The sequence below is a fragment of the Capsicum annuum genome, chromosome 9 (assembly GCF_002878395.1).
Source record: "Capsicum annuum cultivar UCD-10X-F1 chromosome 9, UCD10Xv1.1, whole genome shotgun sequence".
In the NCBI taxonomy this organism is placed as follows: domain Eukaryota; kingdom Viridiplantae; phylum Streptophyta; class Magnoliopsida; order Solanales; family Solanaceae; genus Capsicum; species Capsicum annuum.
The window spans coordinates 40,880,395-40,907,872 of NC_061119.1; the positions used below are offsets into that span (position 1 = coordinate 40,880,395).

The 27,478-nt window shown below is 37.3% G+C and overlaps 2 protein-coding genes across 3 annotated transcripts; one reads left to right on the forward strand and one right to left on the reverse strand.

The window, feature by feature from the left end:
- The first annotated feature begins 1,283 nt into the window (after nt 1-1,283).
- LOC107842843 (uracil phosphoribosyltransferase) lies at nt 1,284-14,109 on the forward strand. The gene is made up of 12 exons (XM_016686874.2): nt 1,284-1,578; nt 1,856-1,942; nt 2,881-2,959; nt 8,089-8,147; nt 8,398-8,475; nt 8,726-8,807; nt 9,158-9,206; nt 11,001-11,062; nt 13,026-13,093; nt 13,474-13,529; nt 13,612-13,659; nt 13,760-14,109. Exons 1-12 carry the CDS (start codon nt 1,459-1,461, stop codon nt 13,809-13,811), a joined length of 840 nt encoding a protein of 279 aa, XP_016542360.1. The 5' UTR covers nt 1,284-1,458; the 3' UTR covers nt 13,812-14,109.
- Nucleotides 14,110-18,239: 4,130 nt separating this feature from the next.
- Nucleotides 18,240-27,330, reverse strand: LOC107842844 (PRA1 family protein A1). 2 transcript variants are annotated; one of them, XM_016686875.2, is made up of 8 exons: nt 26,776-27,330; nt 25,283-25,323; nt 25,070-25,148; nt 22,529-22,615; nt 22,364-22,452; nt 22,166-22,237; nt 21,954-22,079; nt 18,240-18,645 (listed from the first exon to the last, which is right to left on the reverse strand). In XM_016686875.2, the coding sequence occupies exons 1-7, from the start codon at nt 26,931-26,933 to the stop codon at nt 21,976-21,978; spliced, it is 630 nt and encodes a 209-aa protein (XP_016542361.1). In that variant the 5' UTR covers nt 26,934-27,330; the 3' UTR covers nt 18,240-18,645; nt 21,954-21,975. The 2 variants fall into 2 exon arrangements, with proteins under 2 accessions (XP_016542361.1, XP_016542362.1); XM_016686876.2 differs by having other exon boundaries at nt 18,240-18,639; nt 26,776-27,291.
- Between the last annotated feature and the right edge of the window lie 148 nt (nt 27,331-27,478).

Consider the following 27,478-nt stretch of genomic DNA (forward strand, 5'->3'; position numbering starts at 1 on the left):
AGTAATCACTTCAAATATCTTTTTTGTATTACCCTGGATAGTGGGGTCATAGACGATAATGTCACTCATCGTTTTAGTGCGGCGTGGATGTAGTAGAGGCTTGCCACTGGAGTCTTGTGTGATAAAAATATACCACCAAAACTTAAAGATAAGTTTATTGAGTGGTGGTTAGACTAACGTTGATATATGAAATGGAGTATTGGCTAGTCAAAAATCCCAATATTCAAAAAATACATGTCGTCGAGATGAGGATGTTGAGATGGATGTGTAGACATACTAGGTGTGACAGACTTAGGAACGGGGTTATTCGAGATAAGGTGAGAGTGACCTTTGTGGTGGATAAGATGAGGGAAGCGAGATTGAAATGATTTAAAAATGTGATAAGGCGAGGTTCATACGTCCTAGTGAGGAGGTGCGATAAGTTGGATATAGTAGGAACGAAGAAGGGTAGAGGTAGGTTGAAGAAGTATTAAGGTGAGGTTATTAGACAAGATATATCCCATATTTAGGTTACCGAGGATGACAGATATGGATGATGCGTATTAGAGTAGAGGTTAGTCAGATGGGAGCGTTGTCGTGCATCATAGTATATTAGCTTAGGATTTAGCCGTAAATATCTATCATTTTTTTATTGTGCTTCAATTATCACACTATTTTGTGAATGATTATTACTTTTCTCGTAGATTTTACACTATTACTTTGTTAGTTGTCATATTTGCTTCACTACTTTCCTCTTTTTTGTACCTGAATTTGCTACACTTAAGTCAATAATCTTTTAAAAATAGTAGCTATTGCTATTTTGAGATAAATAATCTATATCTATAATCTAATATCTATATCTATATCTATAATCTATAATTTATAATTTATATTTATAATCTATAATATATTAAAAGTGTGAACGGTCTTAGAAATATCGTTTGAACTTTTGTCCTTCATTAAAATTCTTTGTTTCAGACAAAATCATCTTTTTTACTATTTTTTTCCTAATATTTAAGAGTTTAAAATTAATTAAATATATTTATGGTAAATCTTTCCTTATTAGAAGTCATCAGAATTAATAACAACTAATATTATCAAATAAATTTGATTATAATAAGATTTAAACTATACATCTACATCTACAATATATTATATCCATTAACCAATTGAAACTTTTGATAGTAAAATATATATGTGCTTTCAATAAAATATATGTTTTGAACCTTTTACACTTTATTAAAAATTTCAAAATAAATAAAATTCTTTAATTTTAAATAATTAAAAATTATACGTGCGAGCCTGCGCTAAACTAGTTTTGAAATAACGTGTTCCCAATCATATGACTCCTAAGGTATTTGTAAATCCTCAAACCTTTCTTAAGAACCTTTCTTCACCGTTCCCGAAGAATCAGCACACAGATACCCAATCCAACTACGATTCTTCTCTCAGCTTAACTTCCCCTTTTTTTTTACACCAATGGCGTGCCACTCCATTATTTATACCCGCCCCCACCCCTATTTACCCCGTGACCCCCCTCTCTCCGCCGCCTCATATTATCGGCATAATCTCCCCACACTCAATTTTCACTACAAAAAGGTACTTTAATTAACCCCACTCAACAACCCTCATTACGACCCCTTTTCTTATAGATATTTATTTATTTGTTGGTTTTTGGTGTCCACTATGTTTATTGAATTTGTGTATGGGTTTATTTAATGCCCTTTTTAGGAGTTTTCTTTTTTTTTATTGGTACTAATTTTTTTTAGTGCATTTAATATTTTACACAAAATAATCAGATTATGGCAAATAAAGAATTCATGTAATCTTCGTATAAAAGTAGATTTTCTGCTTTTTGTTATTTTTTGTGGTGTAGGTTTGTAATTTTTATACTGGAAGGAGGAAGAGTGTGGTTTGTTCAATGGCGGCGGAGAACAAAGTGATGTCTGGTGATAGAATGCTGGTAAAAAGTTCACTCTTCTAATTCTTTGTTTGGTTGTTTGGTTGAGCATAACTGATAATGTTGTTAATGTTGTTGTCATGTGATCTCGAGATCACGGCGTGAAAATAACTCGTGCAGAAATACAGTTTTTTTAATTAAAAAAAAAAAGGAAATGTAGGATAAGATCTCGTATAATAGAACCTTGTGGTTTGATCTTTTCCGGACGTTCGGGACCTTGCAGTCTTACTCTTGCAGAAATGCAAGAAATGCTGGGGAAGACGGCACAAATTAGACCCTTGTGGTCAAGGGCAGCTCAAGCACTTTGTTTTTAGCCTAACGCTAAAAACAAATGGATGCCTTAAATTTTTAAGAAAAATATTTATTAATTTTTAGAAAAATAAATATATTTTTCTATTAAGTTTACATTTAAAATTTTTTGAGATGCAAAGTTAATATTTTTTTATAGCGATTTCTTCTATTAATTCTTTTTCCGTCAATATAACTAATGGATCTAATGTTTTTGGGACATATTACATTAAATTTTAAATATACATCAAATTTCTTTTAATAATTTTTTACTTTTTTATAAGAAATTTATTTTCTCTACGAATAATATTTAATATTTTTTTATAAAAAGTATATAATCTATTATCGTGAAAAAAAAATAAGGCCTCTCAAATTTGGGGCCTAAGGCGGCTGCCTATTTTCTCAATAGGTAGAGCCAGCGCTGCTTGTGGTCCAGTCCTTTCCTAGGCCGTGCATAGTGGGATTTTATAGTGGGATTTTAGTGTACCATGCTGCCTCTTTTAAGGAATTTGATGGGAATCTTTTGTTTTGGATTTTCTTTTAACTCTTTCTGATGATGGGACAAAATGGTTTTCTAGTAAACAAATAGAGAAGTTATTTAATGTAATTGTTTATGTTGTAATGTTAATTAATAATTTTTGGTTATTATATAGGTGTTTGTTCCGCCACATCCTCTGATTAAGCACTGGGTTTCGGTTCTTCGAAATGAGCAGACGCCTTGCCCTGTTTTCAGTATGTAAAGATCTTCTAATTGATGTAGAATTGTTTTTCAATGAAGAAATTATACTGTTTAAATTAACTTTTGTTAGGAATTATAGTGAACTGGATTTGAAGAAAGATAATCCCTGAGGGGTGAAGTCTTGAGTCTGTTACTGAATTGTATCAGTCTCTTATACAACAACAAAAAACCCAAACAGTGGGGTCTGGGTAGGGTAAAATGTACGCAGTCCATACCACTACCTCCGAAGAGGTAGCAAGGCTGTTTCCGATAGACCCCCGGCTCAGGACAAAGAATAATAAGTAAATTCATAATAAAGCATAAAACACGTTGGAACAATAAAAATAAGGCACCCACACAGTAGAACCCTATACTAACAAACCAAAGGCACCCTCACCCACCATACCCCCACCCCAAAGCTCTCCTAACTTCCGACTACAGCCCACCCGCAGGCACTAACCTTCTACTCTTATCCGCGTCCTCCACACCTTCCTATCTAGGGTCATGTCCTCCGTCAGCTTCAACTGCTCCATGTCCCGTCTAATCACTTCCCTCCAATATTTCTTTGGCCTACCCCTACCCCGCCTGAAACCATCGAAAGCCAGTCTCTCACACCTACGAACTGGGGCATCCGCGCCCCTCCTACTCACATGCCCGAACCATCTCAACCGAACTTTCCGCATCTTGTCCTCCACCGAAGAAACTCCAAATTTCTCCCGAATAATCTCATTCCTAACCCTATCACTCCTAGTAAGCCCACACATCCAACGCAACATCCGTATTTCCGCCACCTTCAATTTTTGGATATGGGCTTCTTTACTGGCCAACACTCCGCTCCATATAACATGGCTCTGTAAAATTTTCCTTTAAGTTTGAGCGGCACCTTCTTATCACACAACACTCCCAAGGCTAGCCTTTACTTCATCCAACCTGCCCCAATCCGGTGGGAGATATCCTCATCAATCTCACCATTTCCCTGAATCAAGGACCCGAGATACTTAAAACTATTCCTCCTACACACCACCTGAGAGTCCAACCTAACTACCAACTTGTCCTCCTGCCTCAAGTCATTAAACTTGCATTCCATATACTCTGTCTTGCTCCTACTCAACCTGAACCCTTTAGACTCAAGTGTTTGTCTCCAAACCTCCAATTTATCATTCACACCTCCCCGCGTCTCATCAATCAGCACTACATCATCCGCAAAAAGCATGCACCAAGGCACCTCACCTTGAATACGCCGCGTTAAAACATTCATCACCAAAGCAAATAGAAAAGGGCTAAGAGTCGATCCCTGATGCAACCCTTTCAGGATCAGAAAATGCTCAGAATCTCCTCCCGCCATCCTCACCTGGGTCTTAGCTCCTTCATACATGTCCTTAATCGATCTGATGTAAGCCACCGGGACCCCACTCACCTTCAAGCATCTCCAAAGAACCTCCCTAGGAACTTTGTCGTTTGCCTTCTCCAAGTCGATAAATACCATGTGGAGATCCTTCTTCCTTTCCTTATACTGCTCCACCAGTCTTTGCACAAGGTGAATTGCCTCCGTCGTCGAGCGGCCGGGCATAAAGCCAAACTGGTTCTCCAAAATAGACACTATCTTTCTCAACCTCCGCTCTACCGCTCTTTCCTAAATCTTCATAGTATGACTCAACAACTTAATACCCCTGTAGTTGTTGCAACTCTGGATGTCACCCTTGTTCTTATATAGAGGAATCATGGTGCTCCACCTCTACGCCTCAGGCATTTTTGCAGTTTTGAAAATGCTTAAACAATTCGGTCAACCACCTTAAACCAGCCCTGCCAGCAAACTTCCAAAAGTCCACAGGGATCTCGTCTGGCCCTGTCGCCCTACCCCTCCGCATTCTGCAAATAGCCTACTGACCTCCTTCACCTCAAAACACCTATAATACCTGAAATCGCGACACCTCTCTGAGTTCTCCAGCACCCCTAGCACAATGTCCCTGTCCCCCGCATCATTCAAAAGTCTGTGAAAATACAACTGCCATCTTCTCTTAATATGAGCATCCTCCACCAGCATACTACCATCCTCCCCCTTAATGCACTTCAGTTGGTCTAGGGTCACGCCCCTTTCTCTCCCTTGCCTTAGCAAGCCTATACAACCTTTTTTCCCCACCTCGCTCCTCCAACCCCGCATACAAGCTCTCAAAAGCTGCCGTCTTAGCAGCCGTAACTGCTAACTTAGCCTCTTTCCTAGCTAACTTGTACTCTTCCCTACTAGCCCGTTTATCCTCTTCATCCGTACTCTTAACCAACTTAGCATACGCCCCCTTCTTAGTCTCCACTTACTTCTTTACGTCTTCATTCCACCACCAATCCCCCTGCCGCTGACCGGCCCGGCCCCTCGAGACACCCAACACCTTTCTAGCTGTCTCCCTGATACACCTAGCAGCCCTATCCCACATACCATCTATGTCGCCCCTACATTCCCACACCCTCATCTCTGCCACCTTCTCCCCTGTCTCCAACGCACTAACCGGAGTCAAGCCCTCTCCCCCACTTAATTCTAGGACGCCCCTCCCCTCCCTTCCTTTTCCTATCCTTTTTTAAGCCCAAATCCATCACCAGAAGCCTGTGCTGGGACGAAAGGTTCTCACTCGGTATGACTTTACAGTCCTTGCAAAGCACCCTATCCCCCTTCTGAAGCAGCAGAAAGTCAATCTGCGTCTTAGCTATTGCGCTTCGGAAGGTGACCAGGTGATCCTCCTTCTTCGGAAAGCTCGAATTCACTACTACCAACCCAAAGGCCCTCGCAAAATCGAATAAAGCAACTCCTTCATCATTCTTCTCCCCAAAACCATAACCCCCATGCACATCGCCATAGCCCCCCGGTACCACCCCGATGTGACCATTGAAATCCCTTGCTACAACAATCTTCTCAGAGCTAGGCACGCCTCTTACTACCTCGTCCAAAACCTCCCAAAACCGCTTCTTCTCCTCCCCGCCCAAGCCCACCTGAGGCGCATAAACACTACACACGTTCAAAGTACACCCCCCAATGCCTAACTTAATCGTCATCAGCCTATCGTTGACCCTCTTAATCTCCACTACTTGCCCTTTAAGTTCTTCATCTGCTAAAATGCCTACTCCATTCCTATGCCTATCACTCCCCGAGTACCAAAGCTTGTAACCATCCACATCCCTGGCTTTAGACCCTACCCACTTGATCTCCTGAACACACGCAATACTAATCCTCCTCTTTCTAAGAGTCTTCGCCAGCTCTATTGACTTACCCTGGAGGATTCCTATGTTCCAAGACCCCACCCTCACCCTATCTATACTAGTAACACGTCTACCTTTACTACCCTTCACTCCACACCCCACCCCCGACCTAACACCATACTTTGCCCCCAGTCCCAAACTAGTCCTCCTCTCTTCCCCTACCCTAACACCCGTCCCCAGGCCCAAACCCCTCTGACATGACCCTACCCTGTCATCGACGCCCAAAGCCACCCTTCCAGAAAAACAAACAAAGCAAGAAACAAAACTAAACTACGATAGAAACAAAAACTAAACTATGATAGCAACAAAAACTAAATATCAGGGAATATAGGGCACACGAATGGCCTAGCACCAAAGACAGCAAAACCAATAATAAAAGCAGTGCAAGATAGGACAACGGATAATCCGAACAGATTAAACGCAAGTCAAGATACAGAAGATAATACAATACTTAATATGAAGAATGAAATAGCAAAGGTTAGAAGTCACCGGGTTACGTTTGTAGAACATGTCTTCTTTTCCTGCGTGGTATGTTGGACCTCAGCAAACGGATGCAGAAACTGGTCACCGGGGTACTATCGCCGGAGCTTCGCCGGAGTGCTGCCGGAATCAAATCTGGTACCGTTGGAATCCGAGCTAGTCGAAATCAGCCTCAGCTTCATATGTGCCCACCGGAATCAGTCGCTTTTGACCGGATCTGCGCACTGCCTATGTCGTCGGAGTCGCACGGCTGGTGACCTACCCCGATGATCTCGTCGGTCATCAACTCCCGCGAGGATGTGAGGGAAGACGGAGGCAGCGGCGGGGGTTGCTGTTTGTTGTCGCGTTGAGTTCACCAGAGAGGGAGGGATAACGGAGGTGGCGTGATGGTGGCAGCGTGACCGCGGGTGGATCTGGATGATGGAGATGGGCGACTGCTTGGAGGCGTGGGTGGTTTGACGGTTGTTGCTGTTGGTCGACGGAGAGGACGATCGGGGAAGCCGACGGGATTTCGCCGGCGATGTCGAGAGAGGGGAAAGCCGGCGAGGTGACTGGTGGTTGGCCGGCGGCTTCTCTTTTGCCTTAGAGAGAAGGGAGAGAAGAGAGATAGAGAGAGAAGGGAGAGCTCAATTCACATGTATCAGTCTCTTATGTACGGAAATATTAAGTTGCACCATTTTGAATTATATTCCTAAACGTGAGACGTTATTTTTGGTCTACCTCGTCTCATTTTGGCACCTTCAGTCATGATAGTGTTGTACCTACTATAAAACGTATATTTTGAGGTGTATGCTGGACATGGCCAAACCATCTCAAGCTTGTCCGTTATGTTTGGTACTTGCACCTTTTGTCGGATGCAACCATTTCTAATATTGTCTAATACTTGTGTGGCCGTACATCCTCACAATCTCTACATTTGTTGTGGTTTATCGAGCCTTAAAGACCGAATGTTCTCTCTTACATTACATTGTTAGTCTCACAAAATTCTCTACCCATGAGGTAGGGGTAAGGTTTGTATACACTCCACCCTCCCAGATCTCATTTTGTGGGACTACATTATGTATGTTGTATTGTTGTTGTTGTTGTTGTCTCACTGCAATTGCACAGAACTTACTTTTCACTTTGTTAGCTATCTTCCTGTCACATACAATCAAGTAACTATATGGAGCTTGAGAAGCACCTAGTGATATGACTTTAGGCAAGAAGTCAAAGCATGTTTAGGACCTGAGAATTTCTAGGCTTTGTCAAATCACATTAGCGTTATGCTATGTCTATGTCGATAGACTTAGATTATTCTTTGCTTAAAATGTCTGATTAGACTAGTACTCGTCTTCAATCCATTCTGCTTGTATGATATGGATTTGACAGTCTTTTTTAATCAATTAGAGTATATATTAATTGGATGTTTGCCTTGTAGAGAATGCCATGGCTGAGCTTGGTAGATTGCTGATGTATGAAGCTTCAAGAGATTGGTTGGTGAGTTATACTAGTGTGTGTTTTCTATAATTATGTATGAAAAACGCTATTAGTGTAAATTTATAAGTTCATTAAATGTAGCAAAGCTGGATGCTCACATTGAAAATGACTTCATCTTGTTTCGATATTTATGCAATTGAATTAAAACTTAACCACCCTTACCTATAAGCCATAGCAATGCCAATGGTTCTGTGAACAATCTTCCTTTCCAAATGCTGGCTTTAAATACTTCTCATCATCATTATTGCAGCCTACCATAGCAGGAGAGATCCAGTCACCAATGGGTGTTGCATCTGTGGAATTCGTTGATCCAAGGGAACCTGTTGCAGTAAGTTTTTAATTTCTGCATCTTTGTAGTCCAAAAACTCAGCTTTTGCTTTCTATTCGATTCTTTCTTTGGCGTCCTCCCTATTGGTTCATGACATGGTTATTAGTTTTGGTTTCTTTACGGGAACCTAATGACTAACAATTCTGGTGGTTGTGGTTTTTATCATATATCTGTGAGACTTGATCTTTCATAAAAGATAATTTGAAGATATCCCAGGGTCAATCATGCACCTGTGTTCCATGCTTTACAGATTGTTCCCATCTTGAGAGCTGGTCTGGCTCTCGCAGAGCATGCATCATCAATTTTGCCAGCAACAAAGATGTATCATCTGGGTGAGGACAAGTTTACAATCATCTTTTAGCACTGGAAACTGGAACCTCTCATTTTCCTAACCGGTTGGTGTGGGTATCCATTGGACTACAAATTCTAGATAAATTTGGTGTTATCATAAGGTGGTTGGACTTATAATGGTGTGACAATCTACTGCTTCAACGAGTATCACATACATGATCATGCTCACTTATTTGTATAGAATACCTATCATTCAAAACAGAGTTTCATTTTCAATCACATTAACTCTGAATCTGATTTCCAAATGTAGTCCTATACTTTGTTCTTTTTGTGTTTCTTTTCATTTCTTTATTTTCGTGTTTTTAATTCTTCTTTTCATTCTCAAATTAAGGGGTAAGCAGAAATGAAGACACACTTCAGCCCACTGTATACTTGAACAAGTAAGTATCTTTGTGGAATCTTTGATTTTTGCTTACTATTGTATCACTTGGTACTAGGTATCTGTATAAACAGGCCGGCTTAAGGCCAAAGCAAGGCTTTATATTTCACCAGAATAGAGACCCAAAGTATTTAGGATTTAGTTAGTTTTACGGCTCAATCTTTTTATTTTTGGTTGAAAAAAATACATTAAAACATGTAGAGAATTTTTTTTCTAGTTGATGGTAACTAAAAAAAATAAGACCACTTAAAAGAAAAAAAAAAGATACGGGTATATGAGTGTCATATATTGACTTACTTTTAACAGACAATAAAAAAAAAAAAAAATTGAAATTATGGATTCTATAAAAGAGTAAGTCTCAGTCTAGTTGAGTTAGATGCTAATGAAATTCAAAACGAAGAGTAAAATAGTGACAAGGCTATCATAAAAACCTTTACCCAATATCTGTAAAAAGCAGTGTTGTAAAAGGCGAGCGCCTCGTCGCCAATGGCGAATGGCGAGGCGAGGCTAGCCTATGTCGCCTCTTCAGTCCATGGCGTGGCGAAAATCAAAAGGCGAGGCCTTTGCGAGAAAGGTGACATGGCGAGGCGAGACGGCGAGAAAGGCGACGCCTTTAAATTGTTTTTAAAAAAATTAGGATTTTAGGTATATAAGCTCATTTTAGGGTTTATTTACACATTTTAACACTACCAACTTACAAATTGGTGACTGCGGCTGCTACCATTCATCTCACAAGTTTGATTCCGGCGACCAGCGACTTTCGAAACTCCGATAAGCCGTGATTTCTATTTTTTTCTTCTTTCTTCTTCTTCTTAATCCAGTGACTGGATATGCCTTTTGGTGCTGTTATTTCTTCCTCTTTTTATCTTCTTTTTCTTCTACTTTTCGGCGGCCGGCATCATCTGTAACAATGAACTTGTGACATGCTCACATGCACTGTTACAGTGTTACTGTTATAACCAGTGGTAATATTAATATACTTATTATGTAATTTGTTTTCTTATAACTTATTATGTAATTTCTTTTAATAACTTATGTAGATTGTAGAATTAACATAGCATGATGGTAATATTAATATACTAATTAAATTATTTTATCATTAACAGCTTTCAATTTCCATGGCGTCCCAATCTACTAGTAGCAAACAAAAGGACATAGGATGGAATTATGGTACACAAGGACCGACAAAAGATGCGGTGATTTGTAATTTTTGTCGACGTACCATGAATGGCGGCATTACTCGATTCAAACAACACTTGATAGGATATTGAATTATTGAGTCATTTAAGTTCTAGACTTTTAGTATCTATATATTATATATTTTTAATTCTTGACTTGATATATTTCCTAATATATGAGTGTTATTAAAATTTTGATCATTTATATATTATTTTAATTTTTTATATTAATTATCGCCGTACATTCAAAAGGCGCTCGCCGCGTGGCGAGGCGGCGCCTTGTCGCCTTTCGCCGTCCAAAACACTGCTAAAAAGATTGAAAAAATGATTGAAAAGAATTATCGATGAAATTGATTATAATTAATAATTTGTATCTAAAAAAGTTAAACAATATATATGATTTTTTTAAAAGATTTTTTTTTTAATGCCCCTTTTTAGTATTTGGCTTTAGACCACTAATTTGATTGAGCCGCCCAATATATATAACATATGGCATGCTTTCGTACAATCAGTGCACATTGTTGCTCCATTTCTTCTTTTGTTTGAGCTTGAATTATTTGTTTGACTTTTGGCCACCCAACTTTGCGATAAATTTTTGCAACTCTTTTCATCCATAGGTTGCCTGATAAATTTCCTGAAGGTTCTCGTGTGTTTGTTGTGGATCCAATGCTGGCAACTGGTACAAACACTTTCCCCCCTATATTTCTGTAATTTTCTTATTTATGGAACTTGTGGTTCACATGTCATTTTTCCATTTTCACTCTTATCTAAATCTCCTATCTGTATGCTTGAGATTCTGTATGTTTGAGGTTCTACCAGTATTTACTTGACCAAAACAAGGTGTTGCTTGAGCATTGCAGAATATTGACCAATGGGATAGATGCTCCCTATTATCGTACTTATATCGCTACACTCCATCTCGCAAAGATAATTTGTCCCCTTAGACTCTATGTAGGGATGTCAAAATCAGCTATGCACTTTTTTTTTTTTTTTTGAGGATGGTAACCGTTAGTCTAATATATATCCACAGAGGCACTACATCCAAAAGATGTAGTACCTATTCAAAAGTATTACATACTACATTAGTCCTTCTTCCTTCTCTATTTCTTACAAGTAGTCTAGTACATCAAAAATGTCTTCGGTTTGCATTAATATATCCTGTTTACACCAAAAATAAAACAAAGCTAACCAGTTCATCTTGAGACTATGAATGTCATTCTGCTTGTCTTGAAAACATCTCTGATTTCTCTCATTCCACACTGTCCACCAAATGCACGCTGGGACAATCTTCCATCTCTCCTCCTTTGAACTTACATTGCCATCATTGTTCCAGGAACGCAATACACCTCTAATGCTACCTGGTTTCACCCAGTTTATCTTCCTTAGGACAATAAATATTCTCCATAATTGTTCTGTCCATTTTCAATGTAAAAAGAGATGGTTGATTGTCTCCCTTTGCTCTCCACATAGAAAGCATCTTGAGCAGAAATGAAATCCTCTTCTGTTGAAATTCTCATGTGTCAAGACAGCTTCCTTTGCTAGTGACCAAGTGAAACAATTCACTTTGTATGGAAATTTGGTCTTCCAGATCATCTTCCATGGCCAGTTCTCTTCTCTGTGGTTTGATAAGTTCAGTGACTTATATGCTGATCTAACAGTGAAAACTGCTGACCCTTCTTCCTTGCATACCATGGTATCCCTTTCTTCATTCAAATTGTTAAATGCCACCATTGTGGAGTAGAAAGTTGCTACTCTACCCACTTCCCAGTCATTTAGATATGTTCTAAAATTTAGGTTCCAACCTTGCCCAGTCCACATATTAGCTACGGTTGCTTGTTATTGCAAACATAAACTGAAGAGATCGGATACTGTTGTTTAAAAGGGGCTTGACCTATCCAATTATCATGCCAGAAGGAAACCTTCAGCTATGCACTTTTTTAACCTAACAAATAACTGTTGGGTTAGGCATATATTTCCAGTTTGTGCATAATCATAAGACTTGGGGTCAAAACTTTATTCAACGCTTCTTGTTTTGAACTATGCTTGCTCTACTCTTCATATTGGTATCTCATTCTCTGAATTATTTCCTGTCTTGCCGCCAAATTGCTGGATTGCGATTAAGCTGAATTTATAAACAATTATAGGCTCCATCCTCATTGGCTTTAATTTGTCCAGTATTTGTTGGAATAGAGCCACTTACTGTCTTATATGAACACACTTAAACTATTCAAGTGGATGATGTGTTCAGCAATTTTGCTGGAGTAATACACCATTACCAATCCCTCCTCCCCCCTCCCCCCTCTCCTCCTCCTCCCTTCCCTTATTTATGAGTTAGAGGCCTAGTTACCAAGATTGCATAGGGGGTGTATTCGTCGTGTCTCTCGTGATGGAAGTACTTCCCCTGGAAAGCCCCTCCAACGAGTCCAGATTAATTGCTACTGAACTTGGTCTGTCTTTTGTGGCAAACATTTGATATTTCCTTCATTTCAGTTTGTGTAGTTGAATGAGTGCATCTCGTAGAATGTTAGGATAGACGTGTATAATCTCGTGGTTGTAGCTATAAGTCCTCAAGTCTTATGCTTTTAAAGTAATTGTCACCTGATTTTTTTTTTCATCTGACGGGATTTTCTGCATCTTCCTAGGTGGTACAATAGTTGCAGCAATTGACCTAGTCAAGGAACGTGGGGTTGACAATAGTCAGATTAAAGTGGTAGGTTCCCAACATATTCATTCAGGTTTATTTGCTAAAATATTTGTTTGCTCCAGATATTGCGACTGATATTTTGCCTCAAACCTTGCATGTTTAAATACTTGGTGGTGAGGACCCCTCTCTTTGGTCTTTCAAGCAGTTACTGCATTTGCTACAAGCAATTTCTGAAAACCCCATCTTGAAACATGTGTAAAACAATGGACTAACTCTATGAGTTTAGATCACTATTATAATTTTCAATACTCAATACATACTGAACTGAAAATACTCTGAATGAACATTTGTTTCAGTGAGTGTTGGTTTTGAATTTTTGATGTCTCTAGTTACATTTATGTTTTCAACTCGCTGATTACACGTAAATCACGACTTGCATCTTTCAGATATGTGCAGTGGCTGCTCCTCCTGCTCTCACGAAGCTCAGTGAGAAGTTTCCGCGGTAACTCGTCTAACATCTCAAAGTCTATCTTTCTTCTGTATTTGTGAATCATGTCAGTAATTCTTGTTTCTCGATTAAACAGATTACACGTATATGCTGGAATACTTGACCCAACTGTTAATGAGAAAGGGTAACCACTTGTTGAACAACCTTTTACTTACCTTGCTCACTTCTCTAAAAATAGCACACCTGCCTCATGCCATTACTGTTTTCTGCTCTATAATTTTCAGGTTTATCATCCCCGGATTGGGAGATGCTGGAGACCGTAGCTTTGGCACATGAAGTAATGCGAATCAGCTGATGAAATTTCTTGCCATATCATTCTTTTTAGAAATGAAACAAAACCTTGTGATGATGGAAGTTGGACATTGAACACCATGTTGCTTATCTTGTTTTCCACCAATCATTGTTTCCCAATTTTGGATCCTTGAGGAGGTATTATATAATAAGCGTAGGGCAAAAGACATGCTAAAGTTCTTTCTTGCGTCTCTTTCAATTCTTAAGCTGTGTGTGGTAGAGAATTATGAACAAGTACGAAACAGCTTGAAATGAAATGAAAACCCCAAAGTTATGGCGATCCTATCATTTTTCAACAGTTCTCGTGTCTCTGTATTTTAGCAACATATAATCGACCAAATTAATTTCTGAGATGCAAGATTGATTTGGTAGGATTTGCTCCCGGTAGCCAGTTTTACATGTATTTACGTTCAAAATGGAGATTTTTAACTTCCATCTCACAGGTCAAAACTTTATTCTGTTAGCTAAAACATCAAGGGCTCATTTGGTACGAGGGATGAGGAATAATTTATTTCAGAATTATATTTAGGGCCCGTTTGGCCATGTGAGATGAAATCATGATTTGAAATTATATGAGATGAAGTTGAAGTTTTGTTTAGACATGTAATTCGGACTTTTTAAGTTGTATATATTCTCTTAAATATGAAAACCTCGTAAGTTGTGAACACTATCGAAACTGCCCAATTCTATATACAATTTTACCTAATGATCAAAAGTTCATAACAAAAATATAATACACTATCTAAAGTTATTGTTATCTTAGATATTGTTATCCCACCTTCAATGGGTTTATTCCATGTTTGTAGGAATAAAATCATTGCATAACTTACCCCGAAATTGTATTGTTATCTGTATCTGGGCTATTTGGTTGGAGCTTATTGATTATCATAGAGCTTTAGTTTTGGAGTGTGCATAAGTTGAATTATAATATGAATATATGCAAGTGCCTTGTTCTTTTAACAAAAGCTGATAGTTTTTGGACAATCAATAAGCTAAACTCTTGCGTACACACTATCATATATTTGCTGCCTTAGTCTTCACATCACTATACAACATTAATCATTAAACAAAACCAATCAGTAACATCGCATTTAGTTCAAATACAGCGAATTAAGTACTAACGAATTATTCAGCTCATCCCATTGTTTGATAGAAGGGGAGCGTTAGACTAACTGTTAAAATTGTTGCCATGTGATCAGGAGGTCACGGATTCTAGCAATGAAAATAGCCCCGAGCAGAAATGCATCTCAAGGCTGTGCACATTTGATCCTTGTGGTTCAATCCTTCCCCGGATGTCGTACATAGTGAAAGCTTTAGTACATCGGATTGTCCTAACTGTCTTTTGATACTGCTAGAAGAGAAGTTCTAAAATCAAAATTTCTGTCAAATGACTAAAGGCATGACATTTGTCTTTACCTTGACACAAATGGCGAAGCCACCTCTATCAAAAAAAAATAATTTATGTATGTTGAATTATCTTCAACTTCTTTGTGTGATAGATACTCTTTTATTTTAATTTTTTTTTAGCGAATATTTTGACTCCGTCACTGCCTAAATTATGACTTGCTCTTTCTACAGCTTTAAGAGAATAGATCTCTTAACACAAAACATATGACAATACAATTGAGTATTGACCATTGAAAGAACATGACACAAATGGGTGATAAGAAACAATGGACGTATATATAATTACTCACAATCACTAAACAAAAGCTAGTAGAAGAATTAACCTAAAATATAGCAAAAAATATCGAAGCTGTCCTTAAAATATAGTGTAAAAGTAAACTATCAAATGAATTTTTCTGATGTTTGAATTGCATATTCACTAGTCATACACCGCCATAACCACCATCACAAGTGCAAGCACCAGTGCCACTGCTTTTATCACCTTGAGAACGTGGTTTGCTGCTAAGGCAACAACAGATGAGACCTAACAGTAACATAAAAATCCATACAGAAGCTAAAGCCTGTACATATTTCATATCATATCCCATAATTAATCAATATTCCCTTCAATATTTATTCCTTATGAACTTTGAGACAATTACTAACCTTCGACACAACATTTAGTGGCTTAGCTCTTCGTGCTTCCCTCAGGCTTTCTTATCAAGAGAACTCACTTACTTCATTAGGAAAACTGTGACACCAATTATATTAGTAGCTATCTTGGAAAAAAGATGAGGAAAAGAATGTTGGAATATAAAAAAAATAATGGGATCTTTTTACTTTATTAAGCTGAAGAGGAGGGAAAGGTGAAGGAGATATTTGGTTTATAGAAATAGGGTAGTGGTGCACATATGATGATTTGTATGAAGCCAAGACAGATGGACCAACTGATTCCCCTTCTTTATTTTCATTTCCCTTTGGTGTAATATTCTCCGTTGTGTTAAATTCGTACAATTTCTCCAAAGGATCTCGCAATAAGATTGTCATTATATCTTATACTTAGCTTTTCTATTTTATTAACTAATGCGAGATTTTCATTAGCACAATTTCTCGCAAGCCAATATGACTTGCTTTGTATCTTGAATCTTATTTACTTCTCATATTTAGTCGTATTGGGTTCCCCACCTGCATGGCTTAACAACAAAATGTCTAAATCATGTCCTACAAATCAACACTTCACTTTACTTCATACACACATCGGGCAAGTTTTAGCCATGCTAGTTAGGTTACGTGATTATCGATGCTTTAGTGTAAAGTGCAGATGGTGTCCACCAAGAATCATATCGGACACGGTATCACTTTAAATCGGGTGAACTTTGCACAAAAGTATTAGTATTAGGTTACATGTCCAATATGCTTACAGCTACATCAACTTCCTCATATTTTAATAATATATTAAAAGGTCCTTTTACCTTAATAATGAGGCAAGCTTTAAAACAACTAATCGTACGCTTCGAATTGACACTAGTTAATGAAAGCAGAAAAGGAATTAATAACCCAAAAAGTTGAGTCTCATGCAATTAAGTTTAACATCCATCACCTCTTTGAAATCCGTACTTCTGAAAATCAAAATACAACCAAGTACGATACTTTACTTGAATTCGAATAAATGTTACTACATTGTGCTTGAACAATTAAACAAACAACATCAACTAGCTATTTGGTGAATAATATAAGATAGTGAGGAAAAGCCAGAGGGCATCTTCCTTGAGCATTTTAGCCAGCCAACTGCATAGGATGGCACTTTTCAAAGTCCTTTACAAGTGACTTCTCTAGACGTGTCATACACTATTTCAAAGGAATTTCAACATGTACATTAGGTCATTGCACTTTTGTCCACCAATTTTAAGCTATGTTTTTAATTTATGTCCTTCACAATAAATAACTATATGCCACAGCCACAATTAGACATTTAAAACACCCACAATTTCAAGGATAAAAATTAAAAACCAAGTCATAGCAAATGTGCAATTTTATGATGCTTTCCCCTATATTCCTCGAGTAATTTAGTAGTCCCTCAGTTCACTTCTAGTTATCCATTATACTAAAAATACATTTTCATTTTTATTTGTCACTTTAAGTATATCAAGAGAAAAACATATTTTTTTCATGCTTCACCCTCAACATTGATTATTTATTCCTCAAATTGTTTTTCACTATTTAAAACTAAACATCAATTAATATCATGAGTATTGTAATAATTTACTCATACTAACCATTGTTTGTAAGAGGTTTACACTATCCATCTAGAGGCGTGCAAAATCCAACGTGGAACCAACAAACCAATGTCCAGCATGTAGAGCTAATTTCACTTGAAAAAGTGAACCAATAATCCGTGCAAGTCATACTAAACTTCTCACGCAAATCATTTGAAACCTCCACAAATTGCCAAAACAAGTGAAATGCACTTCAAACGACAATTTGGAAAAAGAAATCTTAGACCTTCACCTTGTTGGTCAGGATGAGATCCCCACCCCCTCATTTCTCCTTTTCCTCTCCCAAAATATATATTATTTTTTTTACAAAAAAAAACATCAATTTGAAAAAGAACACAAAATGAAAACGTAGGGTCCAACATTGAAGCTTTTGAATGGTGACAGACAATTCCTCGATGTTTTCCAATTTCAAGTACACAGTGAACTTGCAACTGCAGCAAGGCAAGGAGAGAATCAATCTACTAAAACTTAATTCTCAAGATTGATTAGAGCCAGCAATTCAACATAATTTGAGGTTTTGTTTTTTGGTATCACAATAATCCTCCTCTTTCATCCAAAAATGACTTGCAAAGTAAAAGAGAACAAACGCAGGAAAAAAAAAAAAAAAAGAGCACCCAAAAACACGCAAGAAAATCTGCTTTCAAGTTCACAGAATAACTTGTAATCTCATAAAATACGGGAAGGCAGCTATCGACAACAAGATCACAAGCAATTTATACACAAAAGAAGCCTTGTTGGCCCACAACGCAAATTGAAAAAAAGATCCTATAGAAAAGAGAGCCCCCAGGAATGTGTTGTAGTAGGTCAGGCAAAAACTATAAAATTTAAAACAGCTTTACTGCAGTTTTAAACAAGTATGACTAGCAAGGAGTTTCTCAAAGACATTAAGAATGGACTTCTAATACAGACCCCAACTTTCTAGGAAATACCTACTGTGCACCTAAATCCCAAAGTTACTTTAAATGTATATGAATAGTAGAAGCCAGTGCCATACAGTATGGGTAAGATTTCAAGGAAATTTACAGCCCGTGGCTGATCTGCAGATATAGCAGATTGTTCCTTGAGAAAGCTGCCACGTCAAAGAAAATTACAGATTGCACCATCCACACTGTATTAATGCTCAGCCGCAATATAGCAAGTTTCCAAAATCGCTGCTCCTATACAAATAACAAAAAGGCTGTTACCACAAGTCCATAGCAGTAAACAAAAAATTAGTTGAAAAGCTATCTGGGAGCTACTAGCTTCTACGCTTTTAAGCTTAGACAACTGCGATATAATATGAGTTTTATAGAGCTAAACTGCATACTGGTAAAATCATACAATGAGAGGTCAATCTGGGAGCTCACAGTTTCATGCTTCTCTGCTTTAACCTAGCTCAGACTTAATAACTATTTTTAAAAGCTTAACTGAATTAAGACTAGTTGGTAGATGAATGAGAAACATCTGAAACTATCCAATGATCCCGGGAATTATCACCAATAAAGAGGCAAATAAAAAGCAAAACAGGCTGAAGACCATATTAATTAATAATATTCGGAGGAACAGAGGTATACTCGGAATACATATGATGCTGTTTCCACAACGGAAGAGGAACACTTACAGAAAGGTCAAGAAAAGGAAAGGTCACCTGCTTAGGGATAGCGCAGGCATAAAGTCAACATGAAGCCAATAAAATATATACTAGAGCTGTTCAGCTGACTGACAAAACAGATACAATAACAGATATATCAGTCTTGCATAAAATGATACAGTGACTCATCATGCTTGAACTATAAGTTTTAATCATAGTTTACCCCCTGACATTGTAACCAAATCCCTTTTACACACCTCCCCTTCACGGAGATCCTTTTATACACTAAACGTTTCACTAAGTGTGTCTAATACACACTTCTTCTGCTAATATCTATTAAAACATTATGCGCTGTAACATGCACATACCTTGTAGGATTTCAAGAAGATTTTTTGCAGCTCAATACTCTTACTGTATTTCTAACTAACTCTTAAATCCAAGGAAATGGGGAGATCGAAGATGATCGCACACATCGTATTGGTGAGGAATGGATTAAATGGAGACTCACCTCCGAAGTCTTGTGTGACAAGAAGATACTCCAAAACTTAAAGCTAAGTTTTACAGAATGGTGGTTAAACCTACATGTTGTATGGGGCATGGGGCAGAGTGTTGGGGCCAGTTAAGAACTCCCACGTCTAGAAGATGAGAGTTGCAGAGATGAAAACGTTGAGTTGGATGTGTGATCATACCAAGGATATAAGATTAGAAATGAAATATCCGTTACAAAGTGGGAGAGTTCTCGATGGTGGACAAGATGAGAGGGGCGAGACTGAGATGGTTTAAACATGTGACGATGAGATACATAGATGCCTTGAAAAGAGGTGTGAGAGGTTGGAAGTGGTGGGTTTAAAGAGGGGTAAAAGTAGGCCGAAGAAGCATTGTGGGAGGTGATTGGACAAGAAATGGCGCAGCTACAACTTACCAAGGACACGACCTTAAATTGGAGGATGGAGATCGCAAATTAAGGTAGAAGGTAGTTGAGGGTGGAGAAAATAGCAATATTCTCATAGTATCTGTTCTCGACTACTACTTGTTGTTTCTTATGCTTTGTTTAGTACATTATTCTGCTCTGTATGGCCTATTAAGTTCTCTATGATATGCTATGTCTTATTTTGTGTCGTGTTCTACCTTTGTATTGGCTTTTTCAAACTTGACTTGTTATGTGTTAATTGAGCCAAGGGTCTTCCGAAACAGCCTCTCTATCTCCACGAGGTAGGAGTAAAGTCTGCGTACCCTCTACCCTGTCTGAACCCCACCTGTGGGAAGACAATACACGGGGTATATTGTTGTTGTCCTCTTCTCCTCTGACAATTCACAACAATGTATTCTTTCTTTCTCTACTGTGAAGCACCAAGCTTTACTTATTCACTTTAGTCCTAACAAGATTCCACTGCAATCCTAAATGCAAAAGCTCATTATTACAACAAGAAGCTCGTAAAAATTGAACTCCAAAATTCTCTTTTGTTCAAAATCACAAATTCAGCAAATGGGTGCTTATTTCCTCTCCCCTTTCTTTCCTCTGTTTCTTGCGTTTTCTTGCATCAACCCCTTTGTGGAAGGTTTTGTTTTCTTTATTTCTTGTATTCATTGCCATCTTTCATACACCAGCAAGCTCTTCTTCAGCTTACCATGTTTTTTGTGTTAGGAAGGTTTTCATATTTATCCAATTTTTACTGGTTTGAAAGGGTGGTGGAAGCTTGATCCATGGATAGCAATGGAGATGAAGCTGGGTTTAAGCAAGGAGAAGTAAAAATGGGTCTTTTAACTCTTATGGAGTCAAACAATGTTCACTCCAGATATAGACCATTGATATGAGTAAGTAAAGAGTAAAGACATCATAAAACCTTTCATGCGCTCTTTCGTTAGGGTTTGACGCACATGACAGTTTAGCAAAAGTGGTGTGTAAAAAGTTTCCGTAAAGGAAAGGCGGGTAAAAGGAATTTAGCCAAAAGCTCAAGGGAACTATGTATTAAGCCGAAACTTAATGAAGAGAAGTTCTAATTATGTTCATATTTTTTGTGATTCAGGACAAGTAAGCATCTTCAACTTTAATTCGTAGCTTCTAGAATCTCTCGGACAAGCTTCTCTCGAAAATGCTTTAATATTTTTACTGGAGACAAGCTTAGCGTGTAGTTTCTCATGAGTCATGACAACTTTCATTTGATTATTTTCTTCACATACAATTTCAATACAACAGAAGCAGTCAATCTCAAAAAATAATACAATTTTCCTCGAAATGCACTTTCTATAACCTGTAGATCCAACCTTTCATGGGTTTACATGATCCTCAGTTTTTCCAGTGCTCCAGTTGACTCAGTCGCACGAAATCAAGGTTTGACAAGCACAACGTCAGGTTAAACAACATAGCTTCTTAGAAGGATATGCAAGCGCGTGAAGGAAATGAACCGAGAGCCACAACATTTCCTTGGCAGAAGTAACAAGTGATTCGATCAACACTCATCTAGCTATCAAGTTAGATACTTCTTTTTAAAAAAATGGATAGGTTTTGGAAAATAACAAGTCGACAACGATGTTTTTTTGTTGAAACTGCTCGACAACTATTGTTGTTTAGTTTTAGCAAAGAGAAATACAAATACTCATTGAGCGATAGAAAACTGTATTACTGTACTACTAAGGAAAAGTAACATTATTTCAAGCATGAATCTAAGTTGCGCGGACTCTTCATTTTTTATGCCGCACCCGTGTCGGATTCTTCAAAAATACACTAATTTGGCGAATCCGACACGCACCCATTGACATTTTTGACGAGTCCGAGCAACATAGGCATGAATAGACCATATTAATTTACAGACGCTGGGAAAACAAACAAACAGCCCACATACACATGAATAAGAATGAACAAACATAATGGAAGATCTCAGGATAGTAACTGACACGATATGGAACTCCGTGGAAGCTACAGCTCGCTATAGTTGCGCCAGACAGCTCGAAATTCCTCACGGAATGTGTTAAGGCGAGCCTTCAGATTAGGTGTCCTAAAGCTTGCATGAAGAAGAGTGGCTGAGAGAGAGAAGAAAAAAGTCATATTCATGCAGGAACATAGGATTTGGAATAACACACTTCATAAGAAGAAAGAGAGTACTTACAAAGAAGCCCTGTAGCCAATGCCCATAAAACAGTTAGGAGACCACAGGAAACAAACCAAAGGAAGAAACTCGCTGCAAAATGTAGAAAAAGGGGCACAAAACCATTTCATCTCAAAATTACTGAAGTTTCAATAGGAAAGAAAAAACACAGAGAGAAAGAAATAATGAAGAGACAAAAGAGCCTAATGCTTCCAATACCTAGAGAGAATACCAAGACGAACACCCAACGAGGCCTTCCACAAATGAAAATTGCTCGTTTAGCAGATGGACGCCCTCGAATAACTGGCCTGAAAATGGTCAATATATTTCAGTATCAGTAGTGCGTCTGGCTTACTTTTAAACTTCAAATCCATGCAGACTCACGTGAGTGGAGGCCTCATTTTTGCAGCTAAATGAGGAGAAAACTGTCTGACAGTTCTGGTCACCTTTTCACTAAAAGTGCCTGCGAAACTGGTGGAACAAATATTAACAACATGAAAAGATGCAATAATAAAGAGGCAAATAAAGCCTTCGACTCACATGTTAGTTATGTGGGGATTATTACGCATGAGATTGTTTGTTTCATGATTTACAATAGAGGGATTATTGTCAGCTGCTTAAATACTGAAGAGATTGTTACACAAGAAGCAAATGGGAACCATGGTTAGTGATGATTCATATAGCCCACCTCAACTTGTTTGGAACTATGGTGCAGTTGTTGTTATTCTTGTCATTGTAATATTGTTATACATGAATTACTTACTTTAAAAAGGCATTTTTTTTCTTTTAATTGTTTAATCCGGGCATTGTTGATATACATATTCTTATTCAACATTCTATCCCAAATAAATTAGTACATAGACTCACACTTAGCTTAATGTTGGAATAGTTTAACACTACCATTTAAATGCGGCATAGTTATATGACGATTATTTTTTCTAGTGCAACCAACCAAACACTGTATTATCTTATGGGGATTTTATGCAGGGTTTGGTCATTCCAATAGAATGAACCGGCCGACCTTTCATGTTTCTCATGCTTTTCTACGCTAACAGATAAACTGCAGACAATGCAAATACGTGAACAGATAAAACAGTTATTCCTTGAAAGTACTGACCCATCACCAGAAACTTGACATCAACTCTACATTAAGGTACATTCATTCTGGCTGAGGCTAAAAGAAAACAACTGCATACCCAGTAAAACCCCACAAGTGAGGTCTAGGGAGGTCTGAGGCTAAAAGGCAACCTATGAAAAAATTATCAACCAGGAAGAGGAAAAGGAAAAAAGACATTTCCATAGAGCTTTACAGAGGCTTCCCAAGAAATTCAAATGGTTACTCACTTTTCTTTCCATTTGAAGGACAGGTTGCTCAAGGATAAGGGAGATGTTAGTAACTTATCCTTAAGGAACATGTTTTTAAGCATCTCTGCATCTGAAATACTCTTTCCTTGCGGTACACTTAATATAAGAGTAACCCTGACTTGAGTTTTAGTGTTCAATAAGTCCCGAGAAATAACTATATGCTACAAAAATTATTATAAACCCTTCAAGGAATCGAAGAAAAACTCAAATGGACTGTTGAGAATCCACAAGTATTAACTCTAGAAAAGCATCTGGTTTAGATCAAGAAATCTTTTGATATTTTAATAAATAGTTCAAGTTAATCTTAAAAGATATGACTGCAGAAATATAAACAAAAGAAAGAAAAGAATAGGGTCTTATCCCACCCAAGATGACATATCCCATGTTTTCTTTTCCATGAACAAAAAGAGATATGACTTCTAATTTGCATCTAGAGGGAACTAGGCCAAGGACTTCTTTTTAGAAGGCAATTAATTGATATATACCTGTTCACCTAGACATTGCAAAGGAAAGGGGAACCTATATGGGAGTCCAAGTAAGACATCTACAACCACAGTGTAGACAAATATCCTCTTGTTCTTTTGTCTTAAAGAGTAGCCTAAGAAATACCTTACTTCTCCAACTAACAGTTAAATGTTCCCTTATATACCAATTCATTTTAGAACCAGAAAATAGATGGAGACAGTAAGATTGTCAACTATCACCAACGTTGAGAAAGTCAAATAGTGCTTAACGTATAGACAAATTACTACAATATAGCATTGTGGTTTCTATAGAAAAATTCCTCCATGTTACTATGTTAGATCTTCTCACTTTTTTTTTTTTTGATAAGGAAAATCTTCTCTCACATTCTATTTTTACAGATTCAAACACCAAGGAACCATCAGTTTTCTAGTAGATTTCATTAACCCAACCAATTATTGTTTGTTTTTTATTCCCCCAGAAAAGATACAGCTAACCTAATTTTTTTTCTTTTTGACAAGGTAACAGACTGTGTATATAAATCATCAGCACAAGATACAGCTAACCTAATTATCATGTAATTTTTGTCTACAAGCAAAATCTTAGGGACTAAGAGAAAACCTAAGAGCAGTCAAAAGTATGACGAATAAGATCCAAGTCAAAGATGAGAAACACATTGATTCACATCAACCAGAACACCGTTGTCACTAATAGTCCAAAACGAACTCAGCAGAGCTAAGCAATCCTATACAGCAATCCAAAACATATCCAGGTGAGAAAAGAAGTTACTCTCACCGTCTCCAATATTATACAATATAACCAAACATAATGTTACAAACATATTTAGCCAAAAACTTAGCATAGTATGCAAGATATGCAGGTGAGCAAAGAAGGTACTCTCACTGTCCAAATATTATACAATGTAAGCAAGCACGATAATGTTAACATATTTAGCCAAAAACTTAGCATAGTATGCACAAGCAGAAATGGAAAATTTAATCAAATCTTGATTTAATAAGGATAAAGATTCTGATGGAAACCCAAAAATCTGATCAGATTATGCAGAAAACTTATACTCATGGATATTACAGTCACTACCTGTCATTTAGAAAAGCAACACTAAGAGTTGTCAATAGAGCAGCAACAATAGCAAGTGGCCTCCTAAGAAACCCCAGCGCTGCAATACAAAAGGCACATGAAGTTATTCGTAAGTCCAAAGGGACTGCCATGAAAACATCATATCTCAACTGAGTTATACATTTTTATAAAATTAAATCTCAACTGAGTAATATATGATTATTTACTTCTTACCAAGAATAGCCACAATCATAATGAAGTAATTTGTCCGGTAGCTGCAACAATATACAGAATGAACTACAATTAGTGAAGTTTCTCCACAAGTTTGAAACCCTATAGCACCATTAAGTACTTAATAATTTTAACAATTCATCCAGTTTAAAATTAAGGGATTTTCTATACCAAACTATACCAAGTTTTAAAAAGAATTTTCATGACAACACAAGTGAAATCGTAGCTTCTTCGAACTACATTTCCGTCTGCAAATCATAGCTATCAGAACACTTATCTAACATTGATTCGCGCATTCAATTTATTAAAAATTTAGAAAACCTCCAAGTGTTTTACCAGCAACTAATCTACTGAACAAACATTAATCCATGCATTCCATTGATTAAAAACTTACAACCTCTAGCTTAATTTAGAAGTTACGTATCTGAAAAATGTTCATTTCATCTGAAAACACTAACTACTAATAAAATATCAAGCACTAATTCGTGCATTCAATTGATACAAAATTATACAAGCTTGGTATAAATATTTATCTATCAATAATCAACTTATCAATCGCTAATTCCTGCGTTGAATTGATTAAAAATTAGAGCATCACGGAAAATTTTAGCAAGCTAAATCAGCCGATTCAATCAATTGCTAAACACAAATTCCATTCCTTGTTATAGAATCTTCTATCAATCACTAATTCGTGAATTCAATTGAAGCTAGGGAAAAACAAAATGCTAAAATAGCAATTAATCTACTTATCAATCTCTAATTAATGCACTCGAATGATTAAAAAAACAAAACACCTCGGAAAACTTTAGCTAGAAACTAACTCAAACTTTAAACTGCTCATATAATTGCCTGAAAATGGAGAGGAATCTCGGAGTAACCAGTAAAATTGATTTCAGGTGACCAGAAGATCGCGTGTTCAATCCACGGAAAGAGCCAGCTGATTCTATCAAACACTAATTCGCGCATTCAATTGATAGAAAAATTTAGCAATTAATCTACCGAATTAGTTTATAAAAAGCTAATTGCTGATTCAATCAACTGTTGAACAGTAATTCCATTCCTTCTGATAAAAGCTTCCACCAAACACTAATTTGTGCATTCAATTAATAGAAAAATTCAACAATTAATTTACTTCCCAATAGCTAATTAATGCACCGGATTGATTAGAAAACCAAAAACACCTCACAAAATTTTCAGCTAGAAACTAACTCAAACGTTAATACGCTCATGAATTGCCTGAAAATATGACCGTAAAGTTGCTATCATATGACCGGAGGTCACAAAACATAACAATGCCAACAATAGATCCTTGTGGACCCCGCATATAGCGAGATCTTTAATCCGCTCATACAATTGCATGAGCTTTAACTAGCAAAATTGTTGTCATTTGAACAGAAGGTCACGTGTTCAAGCTATGGAAACAGCCAGAATAATATAAAACTGTCTACAATAAATCCTTGTGGACCCCGCACATATCGAGAGCTTTAGAAACTTACTAGTAAAGATTGCACTTGAGTCGACTGTTCCATTTGGAGTAAGATCGGGGAAAAGTGAATCGAGAGAAGAATTCCGATAACGGACGAGGCGGAGATGACCAGTCGACTTCACGTAAAGCCTCGACCAGATCTTCTGTGGTTACCGTGCCCCAATCCATTTTTTTTGCCTTCGATTCAAACCCTAACAAATCCTGTTAATTTTTCAAAATGATGGGAAAGTTTAATTTTGGAGAAAAAAAAATGATTGTGTTTTTGAGGTTGATAAAAGAAAGAAAAAGAGACGTGTTATAAGGGGAATTTTATACAGCGTGAGAAAATTAAAATGAAAAAAGGGATGGGTCTAAAAGACCGGGTTCGGACCGGGACCTTTAGTGTGTGAGCGTGATAACAGACTACACCACCCAGACTTGGACGTAGGATTGTGTCATATATTTCTACTTCCTAGTGTTCAAGTCAAACAGAAAGAAAATCGAGCTTCAGTTTGCATGCAGAAATGTTATGTTTCTCAAGAAAATTGTGTTGAGGATAACAAATAAGTGTTAGAAATTAATATTGGTGACAAATTTAATCAATTTAAGTCAAATATTTTGTCAATTAGTAATTAGAATAAAGTGGGGTTAGAATGTATTTTTTAAGACTTCATAAACTTTTTAAAAATACAAAATAAGAACACTAAAAAAACATGGGTCATTGTATATTTTTT

Bases quoted from the DNA above. Each gene is read 5' to 3' on its own strand.
- LOC107842843 (XM_016686874.2), top strand. From the start codon at position 1,459: ATGGCGTGCCACTCCATTATTTATACCCGCCCCCACCCCTATTTACCC. The intron at 1,943-2,880 runs GTAAAAAGTTCA...GTTATTATATAG, and splicing joins TGTCTGGTGATAGAATGCTG to GTGTTTGTTCCGCCACATCC. The intron at 11,063-13,025 runs GTACAAACACTT...GCATCTTCCTAG, and splicing joins GGATCCAATGCTGGCAACTG to GTGGTACAATAGTTGCAGCA.
- LOC107842844 (XM_016686875.2), bottom strand. From the start codon at position 26,933: ATGGATTGGGGCACGGTAACCACAGAAGATCTGGTCGAGGCTTTACGT. The intron at 25,324-26,775 runs GTAAGTTTCTAA...ATATTGTTGCAG, and splicing joins CTCAAGTGCAATCTTTACTA to CTACCGGACAAATTACTTCA. The intron at 22,238-22,363 runs GTATTGGAAGCA...TACATTTTGCAG, and splicing joins CGTCTTGGTATTCTCTCTAG to CGAGTTTCTTCCTTTGGTTT.